General features: G+C 40.8%; 2 protein-coding genes across 2 annotated transcripts; both read right to left on the bottom strand.

The window, feature by feature from the left end:
- Positions 1–2813: 2813 nt before the first annotated feature.
- Positions 2814–14369, bottom strand: LOC306776345 (ceruloplasmin-like; the record flags this gene model as incomplete). Its single annotated transcript, XM_079267004.1, has 24 exons — positions 2814–2839; positions 2941–3046; positions 3558–3614; positions 3715–3854; positions 3991–4082; positions 4534–4605; positions 4767–4822; positions 5000–5106; positions 5321–5449; positions 5588–5727; positions 6885–7089; positions 7555–7767; positions 7896–8052; positions 8316–8530; positions 8621–8665; positions 8783–8923; positions 9511–9650; positions 9937–10075; positions 10195–10357; positions 12030–12121; positions 12203–12376; positions 12846–13058; positions 13133–13377; positions 14209–14369. 24 exons carry the CDS (start codon positions 14367–14369, stop codon positions 2814–2816), a joined length of 3228 nt encoding a protein of 1075 aa, XP_079123130.1.
- A 1240-nt stretch (positions 14370–15609) lies between these two features.
- LOC306776074 (transmembrane 4 L6 family member 1-like) lies at positions 15610–18494 on the bottom strand (the record flags this gene model as incomplete). Its single annotated transcript, XM_079266659.1, has 4 exons — positions 15610–16935; positions 17362–17504; positions 18110–18178; positions 18453–18494. The coding sequence occupies 4 exons, from the start codon at positions 18492–18494 to the stop codon at positions 16737–16739; spliced, it is 453 nt and encodes a 150-aa protein (XP_079122785.1). The 3' UTR covers positions 15610–16736.
- Between the last annotated feature and the right edge of the window lie 6906 nt (positions 18495–25400).

Raw genomic sequence — 25400 nt, 5'->3', positions numbered from 1 at the left:
AATACTAAGCAGTTACTTTTAAGAAACTACGTTCGGAACACAAATTCACAAATGTCTACACATGTCTTTACACATCCGGCCCCAGATACAGGATAACTGTAACATCTTGTTTACTTTGCTTTCTAAATGTTTTTTGACATTTCAAGGTCCACTTCCTTTCATGAACACTTGCACATGAACTCCCTGTCCTCTCTACCAGCAGTGTTGACAATCTTGACATGCGATTAGAGGGGTGAAGGAAGCCATGGATTTTTCCTATTTTGTGATTTGTTATTTATTTTTCCTGTGAGCCCGAGCAAGACCAACTCTGGCTTGAATATGGTGTTCCTGAGTTATTGTACAGTTAATTGAAAATCTGATCTTTATGTAACTTGACTGCTTAAATTGTTTGTCTTTTCTCACCCGCCTAAAGTTAGTTTGCATCAGGTATTTAAAGCTGCCTTTAGATTCATGCACCTGTTTTGCCTGTAGGACAGTGCAGTCTGTGTGTTTGTGAACATATGTTACCATTGCTACCGTAAAGAGGTTAAACCTGTTTTATTTGGGTAACAACATTTGTCTGAAAGTCACAGCCTCGCATGTTGCTATAGCATTACTTTCATACTTATTATTTTGTTCTTTTCAAATCTGAATTGCAGCTTTAAATTGTCTCCTTCAGCAGGCTTAAACAGCAACATATTATGGCTCGGGTAAAGTCACCATAGCTGAGTGAGAGCGAGTATCAGGCAAAGTTTTACCAGCTGAATATGACAGAACTGTTTGGCACATCATTGAGATGCAGTACAGGTTTAGATCAGAGCTGGCATTATTGGCCACATTTCATGGTCTGAATCTTTTAAATTCCATTTCCTAGTCAGCTAATGGAGCACTGCAGGTGGCTGCTAAGACACTGATCTGCTCTCAGTTCAGTGAGTGTGTGAGCGTCTACGTGTTTGGTATGTGTGTGTGTTTGGTGATGATAGCTGATCCTCACAATATCAGATCCCTTTGAACAATGAAAAAGGGGAAAAGTCAGAATAAAGTGGCTCCTCACAAGCCTATCAAACTGCATATTTATTTGAATATATTTGAGGCTTTTATCTGAGTCTGGGACATGCTAAAATGATTCATAGCATCTTCTATTTTGGGATTAACTTCCAGGATTCTAAACTGCCTTGTCGAGCACTTTCATTGTGACACTAGACTCCAGGAATCATAGACACCGCTCACAGGATTTGCAGGACACGTGGCACACAGATGTGTATGAGAGATTGGAGCCATTCAATTTCTCATCAGTACTTGCGGACTAACTGCTCCTAATGGATCCCCTCTCAAAGGTTCCTCTGTGGGACACTGACAAGGTCAAAGGCTTATAGTTGCATCATCTTGAAAAGTCAGAGGTGGATCCAAATTTCCTAGTTCGCAGTGACATCAGCTGGATGAAAAGAGGAACTGTCAGTTGCTTTTCTAAATTGCTTCCTTAGTTTCATCTAAACATATTGGTCAAGTCAAGCCGAGCATGTGTTACTCCTGCATCCCTCCAGTGCACTTAAAGTGTTATTGTGTATAATGTTTGTAGAAAGTCAGATGATCACACTGCATCAAAAAGACATAGCCCAGCAGTTACAGACAGACACATGCATCAGCGACATCTGAGCTGCTTCACACTGGTCTGTAGCTGTAGAGATGCAGCCTTGCAGGTCGTAGACTGCTGATGTTGCTAAATATGCATTAAAGTGATATTACTGCAATCCACTGGTGGATCAGACTGAACCCTTGCTTGTGTCAAAGTATGAACAACTTGATATCCTGATTGCAGGTTTCCGGTGGCTTTCATGTACATGCTTGTGAAACCTAACCGTACATCATTAGGCTAACATTTGTTTCAGTCCTAAGTTTTCTCTTTTACCCCTCCAAGCATGAGACCTCTAGAGAACATGTACTGCATGCTTTTTCAGTAAATGTTGTTCAGCCTACTAGGGGTTTTGAGTTATAATGTTGGAATGAAAGAAAATCTAAATTTTTTATTTTTACAAATACTATTTTGATGCTATTATTACAAAGAATCCCACGACAACATAACTAGCCTATTAAATAGGCTGTATTTGCTGGGTTGCCAATCACCCTAATAATGAACAGCGTCAGTTACTCCCATCTTAAATTCATTAGGGAAAGTTGGAAAGACTATTCAGGTATTTAGGGAATAACCTACAACATAATATTAAAACATAAAAATGTTTTTTTAAGTGTTGCTCTGAAAGACATAAAGCTGAGCAGTTTGTGTGTGAGTGTATGAACACAATGATTGGTTGCGATGCAATGGGCACCAGCTAAAATCATGCGCAAGGCAACACTACATCCCTACCTCACAGTAATCACTCAAAAGGTTATTCCAAAGGATACATGTTTCCCCTGCTGATGTGTTATGTGAGTTACATCGCTGAAGACAACAATGTTCACTTGTGTTACAAATGATTTTAGTTTCCGCACACAGTGCAACTCTACGGCTACAGTGCCCCCTGCTGCCCGACTGCTGTCATTACATGCCACACATAACAGTTATATAGAACTGTTCATTCATTTTACATTTTTCTTTATTTTTTTCAGTATTCTTACAGGCTTCAGTGTCATTTGGGAAAATATCAAAGCAGATAGACAATTTTAAAAATGCACATTTTATTATTTATGAATTGTGATGTCTATTCTGAGATGTAATTATCTGCACAAGTAACCGTTCACATTAAGATGAGTTTATGAAGAGCGTTTAATGAATTGGGTCCTGAAATAAAATGTCAGCTCATCTCGGCTGTCTTCTATCCTTTTTTCTCAACTGTTCAGCCAAAGATTCCCTTCTTCTTTGCTGTTGACGAGAAACAAACATGTCACTCTTTGCACAGCATACTCATTATCTCGCATTTCTCCAAGCCTGAATTCATGTCCCTGCCCAATTAGTGTTCTTACCTTTCTCAGTAACAGTATACATCGCCTCCATGCCACCTTTAATGTGATCAATGACGTGACAGTGGAGCAGCCAGGAACCAGGATACTCAGGACGCATCTTTACAGTCTGAACAGGGAGAGGATGGAAACGTCAAGTGAGTCACAAGTTTCATTTTTATTCATGTTTGACAACACTGAACCGACAGAATCCAGTTTTCCTGCAACTGACTGATGCAAAATGTTCTAACATTTTAAGTTCTATATATATATATATATATATATATATATATATATATATATATATATATATATATATATATATATTTGCTGTTAAAGATGGTAGGATTGGCAAAGGAACACTTATATCATATATGCAGCAGCACAATTAAAACAATACTTTTACCTGATTTCCTTTTTTAAAAGTGAGCAAAAAATATTTTAAGTTAATCTGTATTCCTTATTTGGTGTGTCTATATGAATTTTGTAACCTGTTTTAAGAGAAGATAATATTTTAATATATTTTACAATCCAATGGATGATGAACAATAACCTTTTACGACACTGATCCCTTGAAGTTGTGAATATAATAAGACAAATTAAATCAGTTGATGCCACGTCAGGATGTTTTGAGGTTTTACCTGAAAGGTTGCTGGAAACAGCTCATACACATCCGTACGATGAGGACCTCCACCCAGCTGGAGAGAAAGAGCAAAAAATAGTTGGAATTTGTGTGTATTAGTTTGCGTAATGTGTGATTGTGTAGGCATGTCTTGCAAGTTTGTTTGTCTTGTATACCTTATATTCCACACTGTGCCCATGCCAGTGTGCGGTGTGTATGTCCACATCATTGCCCATTCCCATCAGGTACCAGTACACCTTATCACCCACCTCCATGTTTAGACCATTCAGATTTCCATACATATAACCATTGATGGCTGCATATACAGAAAAGCACACAAACAAACATATTGGAAAGACATGAAGAATATTTCGATCGACATCGAAAGTAAAAACAAATACCATCGGTCAAAATGATGCCGTTTATTTTGATAAAGATTATCTTTATCTCACCATGCATCTTGTTGCTCTCTATAAAGGTTTCATCATCCTTCAAGTTTGTGCGAGGGTTCCTGATGTAGGTCCTGATATTTTCATCCAGATACCTGGAATAATAATAATAATAATAATAATAATATTAATAATAATAATAATAATAATAATAATAATAATAAAAGGATATGAGGTGGGACCCGATAAAATTGCATATAAACTTCACTGTTGAACCATCTACTGATGAAATTCTCTAAACGGAAAATGTTGACATTATTAAAGTGTGTGGATTATCCTGATTATCTGTGAGAGGGTTTACAGAAAGTAAGTATTTCAAATTGACAGTGTTAATTACCATAATTGAAATTCCAATCAATTCCATTGTATGGTGGTGGCGGCATACATTTCAGACAATTTCAAAACCTCAGAATATAAAACCAAAAGAACATTTTTTTAGATACCATGAAGTAAAGGGACAAAATCTGTTTTGCATTTAAATTAGACACCTTAACTACTAAAGGTCTAAACAGTTCATAGTTAGTTTTAAGGTTAGACTCCACTTACCAACTTTCATTCTCATCAAAAACCAGGAAAAGCAGCGCGAACTCTTCCACTTGCTTTTTCATACCAAGACTCCTGAAAGAAACACAGTTTATAAAGCTGTAAATTAGCACTCTATAAAATACTTTATAATATTGTTTTGTGATGCAGAACAAAAATTCATTCCTGCCTCATCATACCTTGAAAACACACACGCACACAGTACATGCTGCATGAAATGATGCAGAGACACTCACCTGCCCCAGCTACGGCGACAGATCACCAACGGACCAATCAGACCGCTGTACAGGTCCTGTTAGGCAGGGAGGCGAGGTAAGTGTGTGTGTGTGTGTGTGTGTGTGTGTGTGTGTGGGTGTGTGTGCGTGTGTGTGCGTGTGTGTGCGTGTGTGTGCGTGTGTGTGCGTGTGTGTGCGTGTGTGTGCGTGTGTGTGCGTGTGTGTGCGTGTGTGTGCGTGTGTGTGTGGCGTACCTTGGTAACATCAGCAGTGGAGTAGTATGCTGACACAAAGCACTCCTCCTGCTCTGTGGTTGGTCCTGTATTCTTTGTAACGTACCACTGGTAGGAGTAAGTCTCACCTAGGAAAGACATGTTTCTAGGTATTGAATCCTATACTATGTGAAAAAAGTATATTAGAGCTAAGTGAAGGACCTTTGCAGAGTCCTTTTGGTATTCTCAGAAAATTGTAACTTTGTTACACAATAATAATGAAGTAAATCTACAATTAAAATGTTGCATTCTGGGATTAATTCCAATATTTCTTGATGGTCTGCAAGCAGGTAGACACACTACCTGGTTGGGTGAGATGAACTGCCGGGATTTCTGTCTTGACTCCATGGGCGTGGATGGAATAAGGCCTGGACGCCATGTTTTTAAAAACCACCGTCACCTTGTCTCCCACATCAGCGTGAATCATTGGACCTGGAAGACGGGAAAGTGTTGTGATTACAAGACCAATCCAGCTGGAACATAAATCCAAGATGTTTCATACATAGTTTTTGTGGCTTTTATATTACAATCACAGTTTGTGCATTCCTGCTGCCCTGGCTGAGAGCCTACCCATGATGCCGAGGTGTTCTATATCAGCTGCTCTTTCCACTTGCTTGGTGAATTTGTTATTGGTGAACTGGCGGTAGACCACCTTCTTGTAACGGGAGCCGATAAACCCACCCTGCTGGTCCAGGAAGACAGAAGCAGGGCTGCGGAGGGAGAGAGACGGGCTTATTTTGCAGAGGATTAAATGTTGTGTGTGTTTATGGTACAATCACCTCATGCGGATGTGTTTAAGCATTCACTTCCATTTGCATGTAAATGTCTTTGTGCATGAATCTGTGTTTTGCTGTTTGGTTATCAAAAGATACAAAACACTAAAGACAACAAAAAACATTAGGTACAATATTATTTCATCTTGACATAAATAACTGAGCAGAGTTAAATGAAATAGTAAGGAGAGAAGTTTTATAAAAGTGCAAAGTTAGATTTAAAGGATAAGACTGGTGGTATTCTACTGTACATTTTTCTTATTGTTAAAAAATCCCATGAAAACACCAAAACCAACAATGTGTTAGTCCATCTCTCAGCCCCTCTGGTTCCTTCGCAAGACCTTTAATAAACACGTCTCCAATAAATAATCTCATTTTCAAAAGGCTCCATTTTCTAAAACAGCTGGGAATTTTAAGAAAACTTTACTCAAACAGGAGTACACAGAGAACTTGTTGGGCACCATTTTTATACGGATTACTCCATGTCTGGTGCTCAGCTGCATGCCGGTGTGTGGGATTGACTCAAAAATAATGTGTGTTTGTACTGAAGTAACATCTCACCAACAGCAACAATATGGCTCATTGATGGGTTTTTTAATAGTTTTGGGGCAAAACTTGAGGTCTAAGATGCATCAAGCTTAAAAGGCAATACCTCTTAGTCAGATCAATTGCATTGCTGGTTTTGGTCTTTTTCTGACATTTGTGGACAGTAAGAAATATTCAGGGAATCAACATTTATCTTATCCTTCAAGTTTTATACAATGTTTGTATAATAAAATAAACTGCATGCATGTTAAGGTAGTGCATGGTTTCCGCTGTCATCAATCTTTGGAGGCCAATTTTGCCGCCAACTGTCCGCAGAAGTCCAGATATTTGTAAGCAACTGTTTTCATGCTGTACATGTGCAGGGGACGATATTTTTTTCCGACGATGGCGAAGGCATGACCCGCCCTACTCTGCCTCTGATTGGCTTACCCTGATATTACCCTAACCCCAACCAAGCTATCTCCTCATACACAGGCAGAGTAGGTCGGGTCATGACTTTGACATCTTAGGGGAAAAAAGAAAATTGGTGTGTGCAGGTGGTACTGTACTTCTCATGACCGCGGAACATCTCAGCCTCCCAGGTACGGTTTGGAGAGTAGTCCCAGTCCATCTCCATGGCAGCGATGTAGTAGGTTTTTGAGCGCAACATAGTCTCACCCTGACGCTGAAATATGCTGCACTTCGCTACCGTGTAGTTGGCTCTCATCCCACCACGGTAATGGTTCACTGTGGCTGACACCACTTCAAACTGACCTGAAACAAACACAATCATCATATGTACAGAAATACACAATGTACACGTTCGGCTCAATAATTATCCCAGACACCCAATGTTTGAAATCATTCGGTCTCTCACACACACACACACACACACACACACACACACACACACACACACACACGTTATATTCTCATTCTGTTTGAATTGTGAGATCAAAACAAAGTTGTAACAATGTCACTGAAGGTTCTCACAAGTAAGAAGTACAATCATGTGTGCGTGAGAGAGAGACAGAGAGCGAGAGAGAGAGAGACAGAGAGAGAGAGAGAGACAGAGAGCGAGAGAGAGAGAGACAGAGAGAGAGAGAGAGACAGAGAGCGAGAGAGAGAGAGACAGAGAGAGAGAGAGAGAGACAGAGAGCGAGAGAGAGAGAGACAGAGAGAGAGAGAGACAGAGAGCGAGAGAGAGAGAGAGACAGAGAGAGACAGAGAGATGTATACCCATGCTGTCTGGCTCCATAGTGACAGTGTGTGAGATGTGAGGGAAGACGCTGATGGTGTCTCGTCTGTTCTGGCGGTAGATGAAGCGGTTTCCCTGGAAGTAAAGGCTGATGATGTCCGTCTCTGAACCCAGTCCTGACACGTGCCATGTTACCGTATCCCCCTTACACATGGTCAGGCCTGGGAGGTTCCTATACACAAAGCCATTGATTGCTAAAAGAGAAAGACACAGAAACAAAACATACAGTGATTAGCTCAAAAATGATAAAATCATGAAGGGAAAAAGCTAAGCTGAGCTGAGCTGCCAGTGATCAGTGTGTGAGTGTGCGTCGCCTACACACCGTGCATCTTGTTGCTTTCGATAAAGCCATCGTCCTCCTTGTTAAAAGGAGGCTCTATGGGAGCAGGGGTTAGGGACATAATGTTCTCATCCAGATACCAGCTCAGGTTCTCGTCAAACACAGTGGCCATGAGGTGGAACTCTTTTTTATAGTTTTTCTACATGAGGAGAAGAGAGAAGGATCAGGAGGAAAGGTGTCTAATTGTGATTTCATCAATACATTTCAGTCATTTCAGTTTTCTGTGTCCCTCTATGGCAGACCTCTATTGAAGCTGTTCTCCAGCCTTCTTGCCACAAGCCAGATATGTATCAGATTTAGGTCCACATATACTGCAAATATCCCCCAAATCATAACTGGAAACACCAGATTTAATGGGATGTGACCTGATCAAACATAAGTTTAGTGATGCCCTCTTCTTACTTGTATTCCTTTTTTCAGTGATCCAGGACGACAGATAAGGAGCGGTCCAACCAGTCCAGAGTGGGTGTCTTTAACAGGGTCCACTCCAGAGTAGTACAGATAGGTCAGACAGTCAGCCTCCCCTTGGACTGGACCAGCACCCAATGGCACCGTCCATTCATAGCTGTGCAACGTTCCAGGTCTGACTAGAGCAGCTGGGGGAGGGGTCACCACTCCTAAATGTATTAAAAGAAAGAGGAATATTATAATGATGTTAATGCATGCTAACTTAGACTGGCACTGTAATATTCCAGCTTTTAGCTCACTTGGTTCCCTCTTCAACTCCCGCAGTTTCTTTGCTGTATGGGACTCTGAGGAGGAGAAGAAGTGTAGGGCAGGAAAGACGGAGACATAAAACAAGATAAGAAAGTGTCTAAAGTATAATCTAGTACATTGATAACAGTGTGAGTGCATGTGCTTGTATTAACCTTCCAGTTCATTGTGATAGAGCGTCCCATCCTGTTCTATACTGTACTGAACACCATGAGGCTGTATACTGTAAGGCCGGCTGGCTTTGTTCTTAAACACCACCTTGATAGTGTCCTTCTCTTCAGCTCGCAGCACAGGACCTGGAGACATGGATGGACACAAATGGACACACAAGCACACATTTAGGACAAAGGACCATTAGATGACACTATGTTGGGAGATATCTCATCATGTTAACAAAATCCTGCCGACATATTTCAAACATTAGTGTTGGAACTGGCAAACTGTTGTTGAAGTGATCTGACGAAGTCTGTCCAAAATATGAACAAAGACCTCCTTCAACAATAACAAAGCTATAGAAGGTCAGAAGAATTTTTTTTTAAAGCTGTTTTTAGTTGTAACCCAAATATCTTTGGTTGTTTGGGACAGTTGGTTGGACTAAACAAGCAATTTGAAAATGTTTGGGAAGTTGTGATGAATAAAAAATGAAAAAGTAATCTGCAGATTAGTCAATGATGAAACAGTCCAATGTTGTATGGAAAGTTTTAACCAGAAAGGGGAGCAAGACATATAATATATTTCGTTACATACCATACTATCGATATATAGCATTTTTCATTGAGTAATAAGCATGTTTGGCTGTACTAATTTGAGTTTATTTGTGCCTCCAGAGCATCGCTGACTCTGGAAAAAAAAGTGCAACCAACCCCTGCCCAGCCTGGATTACCCAGAATTCCAAGGTGTAGCTCCGCTGGGCTGCGTAGCATCTTTGTTGTGAAGGTAATGTCCGTGTATTCCACATAGCGAACCTTCTTATAGCGGCTTCCAATACGGTTTTGACTTCTAGTTACAAACATATCTGCTTCACTACACAAACACACACACACACAAACACACAATACAAATTATTAGCAGGTCTCTTACAGAATCATGAAGATTAGCCTGGACAATTTCTGTGAGAGTGTGTGTGTGTGTGTGTGTGTGTGTGTGTGTGTGTGTGTGTGTGTGTGTGTGTGTGTGTGTGTGTGTGTGTGTGTGTGTGTGTGTGTGTGTGTGTGTGTGTGTGTGTGTAGGTGTGTGTGTGTGTGTGTGTGTGTGTGTGTGTGTGTGTGTGCGTGCGTGCGTGCGTGCGTGTGTGTGTGCAGTAACCAACCCATCAGTAGGCGGCGTAGGAGCGTAGTCCCAGACTTCCTCTTCAGCAGCAATGAAGAACGGTCTGAGCTCACCGTGTGGCCGGGCCTTGTGGACGATGGGGAAACACTTCTTGATCTCAAACAGAGCCTGCATTCCAGCTGGACAAAACCACAAAACAAAAACTCACAAAGAAATACTAAACAAATTTGTTCATTATCCAACTGGGTGACAAAAGGACTTGCTTGAATCAAATTAAGAATTAAGGAAGTCGGCTCACCCATCAAATGGTCATTGACAGTGCACGTCAGCAGCCAGTGTCCAGGGTTGTCAGCTACCATTTCAGCTGTAGTGCTGGAGCCGGGGAAAAGACTGATTATGTCTGTGTGGTGGTTCTGAGTGGTCAGGATCTGGCCATGGAAATGAACTGAATGCATGTCCACCTGTTGCAGATAAAATACATTTAAACTGGGTTAAGACCAGGTGCTTGCTGCTAACACCAAGACATGATGTGGGCTATTGTGAGTCCAGTTTAGCAGCCCTGCAAAAAAGTAACACATGTTCACAAATTTAGTTTTTTCAACAAACTGTCAACAGAGGCCAGATGCAATTGTAAATGTGACGGTTACTGTTCAGACTTTCACCAACAAAATGAGAACTAGAACTGCATGCACTCAGACAATAAATGTGAGTCCTATTACAGGTACTTGGTATTGTTAGTATACGTTAACATATTGTCAATATAGGCCCAGTCAGACAAAGCTTGAGCTTCTTCTAAATGTGCTCAAAAAGACAAATCAGACAATAACTACAAAAGGTTCACTCAGTAGAAAGCAGATCTCGGCAAGACGGGTCTGCTACGACCACTGCTGTATTGTGTGATTGAATGAAAACACCCCAAAATGGTTGAGAGCAGTGAGTGACGAGCCAGCAGGCAGCCAATGGCCGTATAAAATAGTTGTGAAAGTTGTTTGTAGACAGTGTGAGTCATCACAACCACGAGAGGCTCTTGAGCATGCAGCCATGGGCACCCAAAAATATCATTATGTTTGCTGCAGCAGAATGCAAGATTAGCCGAGGGGAGACACAGAGGCGCACACTCACTCACTCACACACTCACTCACTCACTCACTCACTCACTCACTCACAGACTCACTCACTCACTCACACACTCACTCACTCACAGACTCACTCACTCACTCACTCACAGACTCACTCACTCACTCACTCACAGACTCACTCACTCACACACTCACTCACTCACTCACACACTCACAGACTCACTCACTCACTCACACACTCACTCACACACTCACTCACTCACTCACTCACACACTCACTCACTCACTCACTCACTCACACACTCACTCACAGACTCACTCACTCACTCACTCACACACTCACTCACTCACTCACTCACTCACACACTCACTCACTCACTCACTCACTCACACACTCACTCACTCACACACTCACTCACTCACTCACTCACTCACTCACACACACACACTCACTCACTCACTCACTCACTCACACACTCACTCACTCACTCACTCACACACTCACTCACACACTCACTCACTCACTCACTCACTCTCTCACACACTCACTCACACACTCACTCTCTCACTCACTCACTCACTCACTCACTCACACACTCACTCACACACTCACTCACTCACTCACTCACTCTCTCACACACTCACTCACACACTCACTCACTCACTCACTCACTCTCTCACACACTCACTCACACACTCACTCTCTCACTCACTCACTCACTCACTTAAGGGTGTACACACATGCGCACACACACGCGACCGATCGCATGATCTTCGTGGAAAATATGAAAATGAAAAATTAAAGGATTAAAGGGCTAGTTGCATATTTTGAACTTTGGTTGGTTATGTGCCTCAATTAAGACTTTTTTTTAAAATATGACACATGCAACTAGAACAATATTCTGATTCGTGGGAGTAATAATAATAATAATAATAATAACAATACCATTAATAATAGTAATAGTACAATAATACTATACAATAATAATACAACTATTAACAACAGTAATAATAATGATGATGATGATGATGATATTAAAAATACAATATTTACCTCATTGCCTAAGCCAATCATATGCCAGTGGATCTTCTTGCCTTGGCACATGCTCAGTCCAGGCAGGTTACCATACAGAAAACCATTTATACCTGCAATTAAATCAGAGTTAAAGGTATTTGTATGTGTATGCATATGAGTATGCGTATGTGTACCTGGATACTACCACTCACCGTGCATTTTGTTGCTCTCAATGAAATCTTCATCCTCCTTCAGGCCACTGGCAGGATTTGTAATGTGCGTCCTGATGTTGTCGTCCAGGTACCAGCTGAAGTTCTCATCTGACACCATGAAGAGCAGAGCGTAAAGATAGTCTCCTGAGCTGTCTCCATGCAGGTCCAAGGTTCCTACAGAGGAGTGGAGAGAGGACATTTTAGGATAACATGCATTAATGTACTGAAGGGGAAACCTACAGTAAGTAGTGCCCCTACACAACTATTTTCTCAATTAACTTCTTACTATTTTGGATGCTGCTTTTTGGTATTGCCACAGCTGATCTCACAGATTTGACAAGAATCCAGCAATATTTTTGATAGTTTAATTTGTGGTGAAACGATTGGCTCAAAAATTGATAAGTTGATAGTAAGAAGTTAAATGAGGGAAACGTTGTTTGGGCCTTAAAGTAGGTTTCCCCTTCAGAATAAACCACAGAAAGTACAGAAAGTACAACATTTCCCTCTGAAATGGAATGGAGTGGAAGTAGCCGATATAGAAGCAGAAAATTAAAACTAAAGCAGAAGTACCTGAAAATATTACATCAGTTAAATAAATGTACTTAAGTTCCGTCACCAGATAAGTTAAAAAAGGTTCCAGTACCTCTCTTACAGACAATGAGGGGTCCCATCAGTCCTGAGTTGATGTCTTTTGGTGGGTTAACGTGGGAGTGGTAGAATCTGGTCAGGCAGTTGCTGTCCTCTAATGTTGGGCTGTGGCTCTCTGGGAGGTTCCACTCATATGTCACTGTTGTACCAGGAGCCACTGAGTCATCACGCTTCAGCTCTGGACCAGTACCGTCTGGGTAAAGGGCTCCTGAAGATACAAGCACACAGAGTCACACATATATCAGCCTGTTAAGGCTGCCCATCGATTCATTAATGCCTCACCCTCATTGCCCTTGCTGTAGTTCAGTCCATGTGAGTGGATGCTGTAAGGTCTGTTTGCCGTGTTATTCAGGTGGACGGTCACTGTGTCTCCCTCCTCGGCCATCAACAGGGGTCCCAGGTAGCCCAGCCACTCCGCCTTCACCACCTCTGTCCTGTAGGTGGCGTCGCTGTACTGCTTATACACAGCCTTCTTGTAGACGGAGCCAATGCGCTGGGGGCCTTTCTTTAAAAAGACGGAGGCTTCTCTACAGAGACAGAGAACGAGGATTATTATGGGTTGCAGTTAAAATATTACAAAAACCTGTGATTGGCTAAAAATTTTAGGGCCTTTTCACATCAGACATTTTGATTTGTGATTTTAGGGAAAGCAGAGGTGTAACTCATAACATTAACGATGGCTCTGATCTAATCAAGTTTCCCAGTAAGTCGTGACAGTATGACAGTGAGTGAGCATGTACAATATACCTTTTTTACCCACAAACACTGCTCATGATCGGACATGATTTTAACCACAAACGGTCTTATTATTTAGATTATTTCGATAAATGTATTAATTGTGGAACACAATTCATTACTGCGGTTTCTTCTTCTTCTTCTTCTTTTTTTTTAAAGCATGCTGAGCAGAGAGGTTAAAAATTACAAAATAAATAGTTCACATGAAACATAAGTAATTGGTTAAATGGGTAAAAGTAAACATGTAAAATGCATTTTGCACAGAAAGCACATCAAATATAAAGAATCACTCTCCAAAGGAAACTCTGCACTACACGTGGTGACACTGAATTTTTCTTTGATGAAGAGATGGAATAAGTGTTAAAGTAAGGCTATTTGTCATGTCTTTAAAAGTTGCCTTCTTTCGAGATACAAGGTTTTCACACAACAGTGAAGATTGTCGTAATAATATTGCAATACTTGACATTGAAGGTTAAATTGTTGAGCAGTGTGGGTCAAAAAATGACAATGCTCAAACATCCATGCATCTTAATTGAGATCATGGTATGGGGGTGAAGTGGCTATTGGAAAGACAACATAATCTTTCCAACGTAATCAAGACAATGTACTAAGTTTGTACTCACTCATCCTCTTGCAGTGTGCGGTTTTGAATGATGTTCATCCCACTTGGGGCATAGTTCCAAGACACTTCCTCTATCTTGAGGAAGTACTCTCTCCTCATCCCAGACGCACATACTGCTGCACAACACAGCAACAACACTCCCCTTAACCCCAGTCGCTGCATTTTGAAGATATAGCGCTGGCACTACCACTGATAACCTGCCCAAGGAGGACGATGACTCTTTAATTCTGTTGAGCGATCCAGAGGATGATAATGATGAAGACAAGCAGTGCAGACACCTGACAGCTGTAAGTCAGTCTGTCTGAGAGGCTTTAGACCCTCTGTGTGTCTTTATACTACCTAAGCTGACTGGTGGGAACAGCCAAGCAGGGCAGAGGGGTCACTGACCAACAGACAGGGTTTGAGCCAACCCATCACAGAGATAAGGGAGGGCGTTCCCTGACAGACTTTTTGATCAAAAGGTTACATTTGCATAAGAACAGAACATGCTATTCTTTGCAATGTCCACATTTGATGGCACAACCACGAAGAGATCAGATTTAACTTACATTTACATCAGACATTATGCAGAATATCTCATATTTGTCAGAATATAGAAAGCCAGATCTGTACCACAGTCAGTTATATTTTCCGTGCTTGTGGAAATGCAGCCAAAAATCTTGCTTAGTCATGTACACATGACTAAGCAAGATTTTTGCCAGTGATGAAAACACAGACTTTTGATCCAGTCACTACTGCTGTCCAATATTAACTGCAAGGTTGAAAATGATACAGAAAAATCTGATTCCGTTGTTTCGATTTGCGTTTGTCCTAATCCACAAAATCAGTCTAACCAAGCTAAGTAATTGAATTAAAACTAATTTGAAGTACTTTCACCTACCCCTAAAGACAATTAAGGTCAATGAATTCTGCTACCAAAACTGGTTTGTCATTGTTTTAAGGTTTAAAGCGCAGTAGTTTTTTCACAATGTGACATGGACATAAAAAGTAAAAAATACTCTCCCCACAGCCACCGTGTGATAAAGAATTGAAAAATGTCTTGTGATGGACTTGACTGCAGGGTCTGAGGCCACATTTACTCAGTCTGTGTCCTGACATCGATCAATAACGGGCAACTCTGGAAACTCCAGGACACTTTAAACACACACACACACACACACACACACACACACTGTTAAATGTAAGCTAATATTGCATTTGTGCAAGGCCCCTTCTCCAGATAAGTTAATGGAAACATTTTGTTTCCAGTAACAGTTTGGAGGAGGTGCAGCAGGGGAGTCAAGCATGCATACACATATACACACACAGGATATATATATATATATATGCCAATTATGAAAAGAGAACCTGTTTTTGTGGACAAAGATCAGCCTCAACTTAATGACTCACTGGATACTTAAAATGGAAATAGACATTTTTTTATTAAAGGCGGCACAAACAAACAAACATTATAAAAAATATGTCACTAAAACATATATAAAATGTCTGTTTACACTGATCTAGCTTCTGAAAGACGTAAAGAAAACAATTTACAACAAAATGCTCTGAAAATTAAAACAAATGTACAAACATAAAAATCTGCTCGTAATCCTTAAGTGATCCAACAGTGTATAAATGTTGGAACAACAACAACCACTTCCTGGTGCATCCAGATAATCATGTCAGCCAAGATGCGGATAAACAACCAAATAATGGAAATGTGCTTCTCTCCTTGCAACACCAATGACACAAGAGCTTATCTCATATGTGGCTGCCATCTTAAGTACACTAGTTTAATATCATTGGTTTGAAGTGTAATATCATCTGTTTAAGCAATAAAAACGTTAATGTAGTTATTGGGTTTCTGAAGGTACAGAAAGTATACCGCCAATAATGATAACAAAGAAAGTGAGCAACCTTGAAATTAAGAATGTAAATTTCATGAAGTGAACAGTTGTCACTCAAGTTTGAGAACAGTTGTTTTTGTATCTTCTTCTTTAAAAAAGCAAATGAAAGTTTCACACACTGCTACTTACTTCAGTGAAACCTATCCCATGTAGGATAGGACAACATACTAAATAATATTATTGATATTATTGTCGTTATCATTGTCTACTTTGTCTTTATTATTTAAGTTTACTGTATTTTCTATGGAGTATTCAGGACACACGCTCACACACATATCTACATTATTATGTACTAATAACCTGTTGCCTTTGAAATGTTGAGACTTCTGCACCAGAAAAGCTCATCATCATAATCATAATCAATGACTGCCTCGTGATTTTTGCCACTCTAAAAGGGCAAATCAAAAGCTTGAAAATATAGTGATTACACTGACGTGGCCGTCAGAAGTCCATGATACTGTAGGTGTGTCTAAGTAAGGTTGAATTGTACTCGCACACATGGTGCAGTGTGTGCAGACTTCCGCTTCCATGTGTGTCCATTAACGTCCTGTATCTGTGCATACATATTGCGTGTGTGATTTGTTTATGGGTGCACAGGCACTTGTGTCTCAGCAGGTGAGTCTACATACACGTGTGTGTTGATCTACGCGTTCAGACTATACTCCTGCTTGTAGCAACAGGGCCGGCAGATGGCGTTGACTAAACCATTTCCCAGCTGTAACAGACAGATGATGAACTCAAGCACAGCCAGGCCCAGCAACACACACAGCAGAGTCACGTTCCACTCCACGATGTGAACCGGCTGAAGACACCGTGACCACGTCTCTGGTTGTAAGAGATACCTGGGACACAGAGAGAGAAAGATCAATCACGGACAGCATTTACTACATTTATATTTTATATATTTTTTGCATTGGTTACAACTCATTGTGAGTGCTGCACCACATTCTTAAAATACTGAAATACTAAGGGGGAGAGTTGTCTCTAAGTATACATTGATGACATAAGTCGACACATGACAAGGTGTCCTCATTTACAAAATTAACAAAAAAAGTGGAGGCAAAGTCCATTGTTTTCCAGATTAGGGCACCTAGTCACATTTACCACAAAAGGCAACGGGTAAAACTGTACATTTTTACAGTTGTTTGTAGTCAGTTCATTCTGTTTACCAGTGAAATATAAAGTTAAGGACATGTATACACACATTCTTCTCTGTTTATAAACCCCCCATGCCCCAACACCCACGCACACACACAGCATCTCTCTACCTGCCCCCCTGGTCTGCAAATGGGTACGTCCATCCATAAGGAGTGAAGCACTGGGGACCCTGCACCAAGGCAAGTCCTGATATGACGAAACAGTAACCAGACCCCACCAGGCCGACCACAGCTGCCAACACTGACCCGCACATCTGGAGAGCAACACAGACACACAAAGTGATTATATAGAAGAACATGAACGTGTTGGCATGCCTTTGTGACTGTATGTGTGAATGCCTGTCTGTATAAATGTTAACGGTTTCATTTATGTGTTTAATAGATCAGATACAGAGACTGCTATAGACACACACACACACACACACATAACAGCAGCTGTGCATGTGGCTTGAATGGTGTGAGCCAAGCTTACTTTGTTGAGATTTGAGTAACAATGGGACCCTTGTAGAATTATTATAGTTGATTAGCATTAACATTCCACCTCATAAGGACACAGTGTTGTCTGGCTTAATGACAACTGTTCAGTATTATTCTCCAAGTGGTGAGAAAGAAACAACAAAATGGCAGTAAAATGGGGACACTAAGAGTTACAATTCGTGAAAGATGTGATTTTGATCTGTGTGCAGCAAACAGAAATGTATAAGTATTTTTATATGTTTAGAGAGCAGCATGGGAAATGAGGATGCTGCTAAGCATCAGCTGAGCATCAGTGTCATTACTCCTGGAGTGTTTGATGCAGACTTAGCTTAGCATATACCTCCTGTGGATTTTGAGTGTGATGGTTTAATAAGTCCCTTACCATTAAGCTCTCATTCCAACAACAGTTACATTTCCCCAGAGTGATGAAGACCACAGCTGGAACCAGCATCTGGAAACACAGAGTTACATTTCTGAACAGCAGCATTTTTTTTTCATCATTTGAAATGGCAGGAAGTGATACACATTAAATCGTTATAGTAGTAGGCCTATATATACAGTATATATAGATGCTAAAGCTACGTAAGCTAGGCTAATAATCATATTCTACTACAAGAAAAGATTATTGATCCTGCTTCTCTTTGCTAGCAGCTAGCATATCATTATCACCACCCATACTGTATTATTGTTTTATACAGCACATACATACAGTAAACATACAGCACCTTGGCCTCGACACATGTTTTGTCCCACCTGTCAATCACCATCCTTGTTGAAAGCAGTATTGTACATATGGACGTCACCTAAAAGACAAATCGCCTGGGACGTAAACAAATGTGCAACATGAGGCTGTGTTGCTTATTTCACACTAATCGAATGTTTGCAGGCCATTTAAGACTCAGTCGGGTTCAACTTGTCAGAATTTGGCTCAACTCTCAACGGTCTTAAGACAGGGGTCTCAAACTCCCGGCCCTAATCATTTTATGTGGCCCGCGAATCCGCCAGCAAAAAAAAAGTTTAAAAAAAAAATCATTTTTTATTTCTTTTAATTTTTTAATTTTTAAGTTAGACTAATAATAATAAAAATATCCCCATAGTCGAAATTATGAGATATAAAGTCGAAGTTATTAGATAGAAAGTCATAACTATGATAGAAAGTCATAATTCTGAGATAGAAAGTCAAAATTATGAGATTGACAGTCAAAATGATGAAATAGAAAGTCAAAATTATGAGACACTTAAACAGTTAGAATCAGCTCTTTGACTGGTTACTGTACATTTGACATGGATATGTATTGTGAGCACATTGAAGACTACTTTAAACTGTGAATGCAGACAGTTATTTAACAATATGTTACGAGTAGTTACATTTACAACCGGCCCTTTGCGGGCGAGTTTGAGAATCCTGCTTTAGACACTGACCGCTCCACTTTCTGTCCGTTATTTGGTGCCGAGCAGGCAGCGCTCAGTGGATTTGTATTGGTGTGTCAGCTCAAAACAGCTGCTTGTTGACGAGAGTGGGGACACCGAACCAAACCGTGAATGTGTCCTAAACCAAAACAATGAGCTTAAAGAGGCTTAAACGTTCTGCAGAGCTGCAAAGTAAAGTGATGAATCTTTGTATCTGCCTCTCTGGAGGCTTAATTCTCACTATGAGGAACAAACATCTGTAGTCCTCTCATTCAATATAAATATAAAAGAAACATTCCTACACTACAATTTCTCTGTTAAATAACAGTAAAGTGCTGCCAGCAATGTCCTGTAATTCTACAGTATTCATACCGTGAAATGACTTAACAGCATATTACTGTAAAGTTATAATGCAGTGTATTTCTGTATTTTTTTAAATTTCTGTATTTTCATCTGTATTTTTTACGTCATTTTGAGACATAAATAACCTTATTATGAAATGACCACATGGTCAAGTATATTTTTGTATACTCCTGTGACTTCAATAAATGAAAAGTACTGAGTGTTTTCTCTTTTTTTGTTCAGAACTTAAAAGCAAAATGAATACAACAGTCTCAAGTGAACTTATAGAAAGGAAAAAGTATATGGTTCTGGCCAATGGGACAGCAGAACGTAATAAAAATCAAAAACAGCTGATAGATGCATTTTACAGGACAGGTGGCAACATTAAGGCCCATCATGATGATTTAGTCTGAATCTACTGCATGTTAATCATATGGCCGACATAACCTCACTGATAATTGAATCATTGTTTATAGTAACTGAGGTTAGCTTTAGTTTAGAGCAGTGGTCCCCAACCACCGGTACCGGCCGCACAGGAAGAATAAATATTATATTATTTCCGTTTTATTGATTATCAGAGTCTGAAGGAAGTTTTATTTTGAAAGATGACCGAATTCTCTCGCAATTTCATCCACCTGTGCCTCTTGACATGTCAAGACGCTTTGTCTCGGTCACAACTCTGCTGGTGTTTTGGATTAAACTCGAGGCTGAATATCCTGAGATCGCCACTAGAGCACTGAAAACCCTGCTTTCATTTCCAACCTCCTCTTTGTGAAGCGGGATGTTCTGCAGTGACAGCAATCAAAACAAAATGGCGGAGTCGAGTGGACATCAGGAACAGACTTCGGGTGTCATTGTCAGAACACAGGATGCAACATATTAGCGTTTGAATATGAATTTGCAAACAGAGACAGCTTAACAATGTTAAAAGGATCATTTGTGGAGTTACTTGCAACAGCTTAAACTTTTGTTGTGACTTGTTGCATGCAGTGGTGTATAACGTACCCAAAAGCCATACTTGAGTAAAAGTAAAGATACCTTACTGGAAAACGACTCCAGTAAAAGTAAAAAGTCACCTATTAGAATACTACTTGAGTAAAAGTCTTAAAGTATCTGATATTTATTGTACTTAAGTACAAAAGTACTTAAGTACAAAAGTAATTTTCTGATATTAAATGTACATCATAACCTGAACATTAAATGAACATCATAACCTGTTCATTGAAAGTAAAAGTACAAGTAAATGCTGTTAATAAAAAAGCAAAGGGTCAGAATTTTGAGAATTATCAAGTTTATTCTTTTAAGCGCTGTGGCACCATGACCAAGGACATGGAGCTGTGTTGAACATAATTGGGTTGGCTGTGATCCATTCAGGAGCAACAATGTTCAACATAATATATTGTACATAAGTATACTTTTGCATCTACTATGAACTTATCATCATAATTCTCTGAAAAGCAATATGACACTATGAAGGAGTTGTAACAGTGCGTTTATAAGTCTGCTCATTAGACTAGAGGATGTAGAGGACAAATGCATAATATTATGTTCAGCAAAACATATCCACTTGATGCATCAGGTCAGTGTTTAGAGAAAGGCCACCTGCCTTGTAAACTCCTATGGGTCTGATTTGAATACAAAGGTTTTGCTCAAGCTGAATCTGCAATTGGGCGACTGCTACCATCATAACTCCATCTGATCATCCACAACATGACTCAAATATCAAAACATGATCAATACTAAAGCAGCAACACAGTCATTACTTGAAACTGAAAAATGTCCTGTTCATCTTCAAAAGAAGTTGGTTTTTAAAATTGCGAGAATTCAGTCTCGCTCTTCTTGGGCTGAAGACTAGTCCTGCTATGCTAAATAGTCTTTCACAGGCCGCTGAGGCAGGTAGAGGTGTGTTCAGCGTCACAGACAGCTTGCGCACAGCTGCGAAGGATTTCCCTAATGCTAACGCTAATGCTAATGCTAACGCTAATGCTAACGCTGCGCTCTCTCGGCTCCCGTCACAACTGTCAACACTTCCTCAGCTCACTAACTCGCTAGCGATCCACTGATGTTGGTCTTCGTCACCACCGTAGTTTGTTGCGGGAGTAGCAGGTGCTTCCATTTCTGCTTCCATCATGAAATCAGTCATCGTAGAGTGGAATTATACTCATGTAGTCGCCCGCTAGCTTATAGCATGTAGCATCCTGGCATCACTGGGAATCAAAACGCCGCAGCTTTGAGAGCACTTGTTTGCAATTGTGCATTAACGTGATTAACCAATGATTTAACTTGCTGCTAGGACCACTGATTCACCAAACCTGCTTGCTTGCAGTCTGTGTTCCACCACAGTCCCCGACGCTGCTCTCATCATTCATTTTGTTTCTAAAGATAGATTTGATTTTGTAGCGAGTAACGAAGGTTTCAGGGGAAATGTATCGGAGTAAAAGTATCAGTTTTCTTTGCAAAATGTAGTGAAGTAAAAGTAAAAGTCAACATAAATATAAGTAGTAAAGTAAAGTACAGATACCCAAAAAAACTACTTAAGTACAGTAACTAAGTATTTCTACTTCGTTACTATACACCACTGGTTGCATGTATGATTTAAAATATCTGCAAAGCAATAGACTAAATTATTTTTTTTAATATACAGTGTTGTATCATTACTGCTAATGGGTCATAATGTGTGGAGTTTTGTGAAAACATGCTGAACACTGGACCAGCAAATAGTGAATTCATAGAATAGAACAGAATGGAGTGGTCTCGTGTGACGTCACAGTTTAGCTGTCGGCCATGTTGGAGTACACACAAAGCCACTGGCATGCACGGCTGAGTCGCATAACCTATCGATCATGGTGAACTTTTGTGCTGTCTTTGGTTGTGGCAGCAGAGCTGATAGACAAGAAATCATTCTTTCGTTTGCCAGCGGTCATTACACATCAAGGAAATGACACGAAGGAGCTATCCAAGCGACGTCGCGAGAAATGGCTGTCACGCATCTCTCGAGATATAAAGGAATGGAATTTGGCGTACACTAGAGTATGTGCGGATCACTTTATAAGTGGTCAGTGATTTTATTTACAAATTCGTTTGTGAACAGTATTTAATAAAGGAAATATAAATTAAACTTGGACATGAGAAGGTTACCGAAGCTTCATCGGCCCGTGACAGCAGTCGGTGCCAGAGACGTGTCGAGCGTGTACAACAGGCGAAACACAGAGATGCAGCCTCAGCATTGCTTGATATGAGTTTAACGTCAGATCATATATATATATATATATATGTGTGGGGGGGGGGGGATGAAGTTAGGAGTTAGTTGAAAGTGAATTCCTACACACACGCACACAATGACATGCACGTACAATGTAAACAAACACACGTGTCTGTTTGCGCTGAGTAAACATTGAATATTGCTAAATATCTGACCAGATCTGTATATATTTATTCTTCCAATGACGAGATGAGAATTGTCGATGACCGTTGCTTTGACGTCTCGGACCCGTCCACTGACAAACTGATTATAAGCGTCGAGCCCTTTGTAGCACTCCAGCTCGTCTTTTGTGTAAGGACTGGGGGTGTTCACGAGATATGCGTAGATGTTGGCGTAGTTTACCGATGGAGATAAGTAGGATCGGCACTGAAATGATCTGCACTCATCGTATAGGGATCCAAGTTACCAATAACCTTCAATTTGGCCAGGTAGCGAACCTTTGATGCACTATCCAGTGATTCAAAGTATGGTATTTTCGCCGCACTTCCTTGTTTACGCGCCGCCATGTAGGATCTGTATGTACTCCAACATGGCCGACCGACCTCGTAACCAGGGGCGGACTGGGGGAAAAAAGTGGCCCGGGAGTTTACTGTCAGACCGGCCCACTCAATGCATCGCACGTATCGATGTCAGTGGCCTACTTGGAAAAATACCCATACACTTAACATTATTTTCGATGATTACAAAGAAATTACATCATATATGTTTTTTTTATAATAATACTCCAAGGTAGTAGTTTGCTCGATGAATATGCTGAACTTTGGGCTAGTATCAGATGGTTATACGTATAACTACAGAGCCTTAAGGAATGAATGTCAGCAGAGAAAGACCACACAATAAAGAAACTGGAATCAGAGGGTAGAATTAGTTTGAACTATATTGAAATGAACAGAACATACGATGGGGTGTGAACATCAGTGGTATCAGTAGTGTTGCATGCTGGGTGTGTGATTGTGTGTGTGTGTGTGTGTGTAGGGGTGTTGAAGGTGCATAACAAAACAATAAGTTAAGTAACAGAACCTAAACTAACTCTGCCAGCCCAGGTGCATTATAGTCACATAGTAATAAAAAACAATATCAGTATACTCATGTGTTATTATTACCTCACTACACGAGTAGCAGCTCACTCTTTTCTGCAACACCGTCTATGATTTTCTCACTGTCCAGCATCTGCAAAACATCTGTCTGAGTAGCCATCAACATAAAAGCCTCCAGGTGCTGTTGAGAGCTGGTTAACTTAAACATTATTTGACATAAATTATTAGAAATGATAAGATTGCCCTCTTTACAACTACCACCATGGATAGCTTGCTCATCGATTGTAAGCAAGTAACTACGGCTAACATGTTAAATTAAATAATCTCGATGATGCGAACAGCGCCAGCTTGCTTATTTGACCAGATCATAACGGTCTCAATTTTGGACATTTATCATTTATCTAGCTAACGTTAGCTAGGCTAGCTTGTAGCCGAACACCTCATCTGTGAAAAGCAAGCTAACATTGGCCAAGTCAATGCCACAACTTACCATCATAACACTGTCACCAGTCGGTGGTTTCCCAAATAAGTCAGAGATTTTTAAATATTTTGATGCACCTTCCTCCAGATATCTCTTCTTTTTCTCCCTGAGCTTTTCAGCTCCACCTTTAAAGGATTTACGTTTTGGTACCGGTGCCATGCTGCTAGCTCGCACTCAAAACGGCTTGTCTCTGAGCGAGTGACGCAAGCTGCAGATACATGAATCCGTGACGGGACGCTACGTCAATAACTGACAACGCATGGTCAAATCAACGTAATTAACACAATGACAGCCACAAAGTCATAAGAACCAGTCACATATATTCATATGACAACAAAGCACATCAATCCAGCAGACCTGCAGCGGATCCACGCATTCCACCACACACAAGAGCACGAGCCATCAAATATTATTCATAAAAACGTTACTGCAGATGTAAAAAAACAAACGCAGTTTGTCACTTACCAAATTCTTTGTTGACAAAGAATTTAATCCCAGTACATCGTTTCAGTTCCAGTAAGAAGTCCTTCTCGATTCATGGACGCCGTGACAGTCGAGCCGCCCCTGTATTTCGCCGGTCTACAGCGGCCATTCGCACCTCCGCGGCCCCGCCCCGACCGTCGCCCGGCACGAGCGCACGGCGCAGACCGCGGTTATGGAGAAAAGTTTTTAAAAGCACCGTAGTGTCCAGCCGTGCTATGGCGTCTCAGATCGCGAGGAGTAGTATAATGTCAGTCTATACTGTTGATACAGTTTTCACTGATTATTGACTTTCGGTATTAGAGTCAATTGAACGTGTTCTGTGAAGCATATAATATAGTCGGGGCCGGCGATGTCAGAGACCGGCCCAAACCCCGTCGGCCTACCGGGGATTCCCCCGGTATCCCCGATGGCCAGTCCGCCCCTGCCCCGCCCCTTAGTTACGAGTCGTAACTAAGGGGCGGGGCAGGGGCGGACTGGCGGGAGTCGTAACTAAGGAGATCGTGACGTCGGTGAGAGAATGCTGGATGAAACTGGAACACAGCAGAGAATGTTGAGGTGTCATCTTGTGAAGGTCTGTCATCTGACAAATTGGCAGATGAACTTGCAAGCTTTTCAACCTCACTTCAGGCTTCCGGTGTCCGATGTCGGCTGCTGTGGT

This window comes from Melanostigma gelatinosum (assembly GCF_949748355.1).
Source record: "Melanostigma gelatinosum genome assembly, chromosome: 4".
Lineage (NCBI taxonomy): Eukaryota > Metazoa > Chordata > Actinopteri > Perciformes > Zoarcidae > Melanostigma > Melanostigma gelatinosum.
The sequence above is the reverse complement of the archived record's forward strand: the minus strand, read 5'-3'. Positions and strand labels throughout refer to the sequence as shown.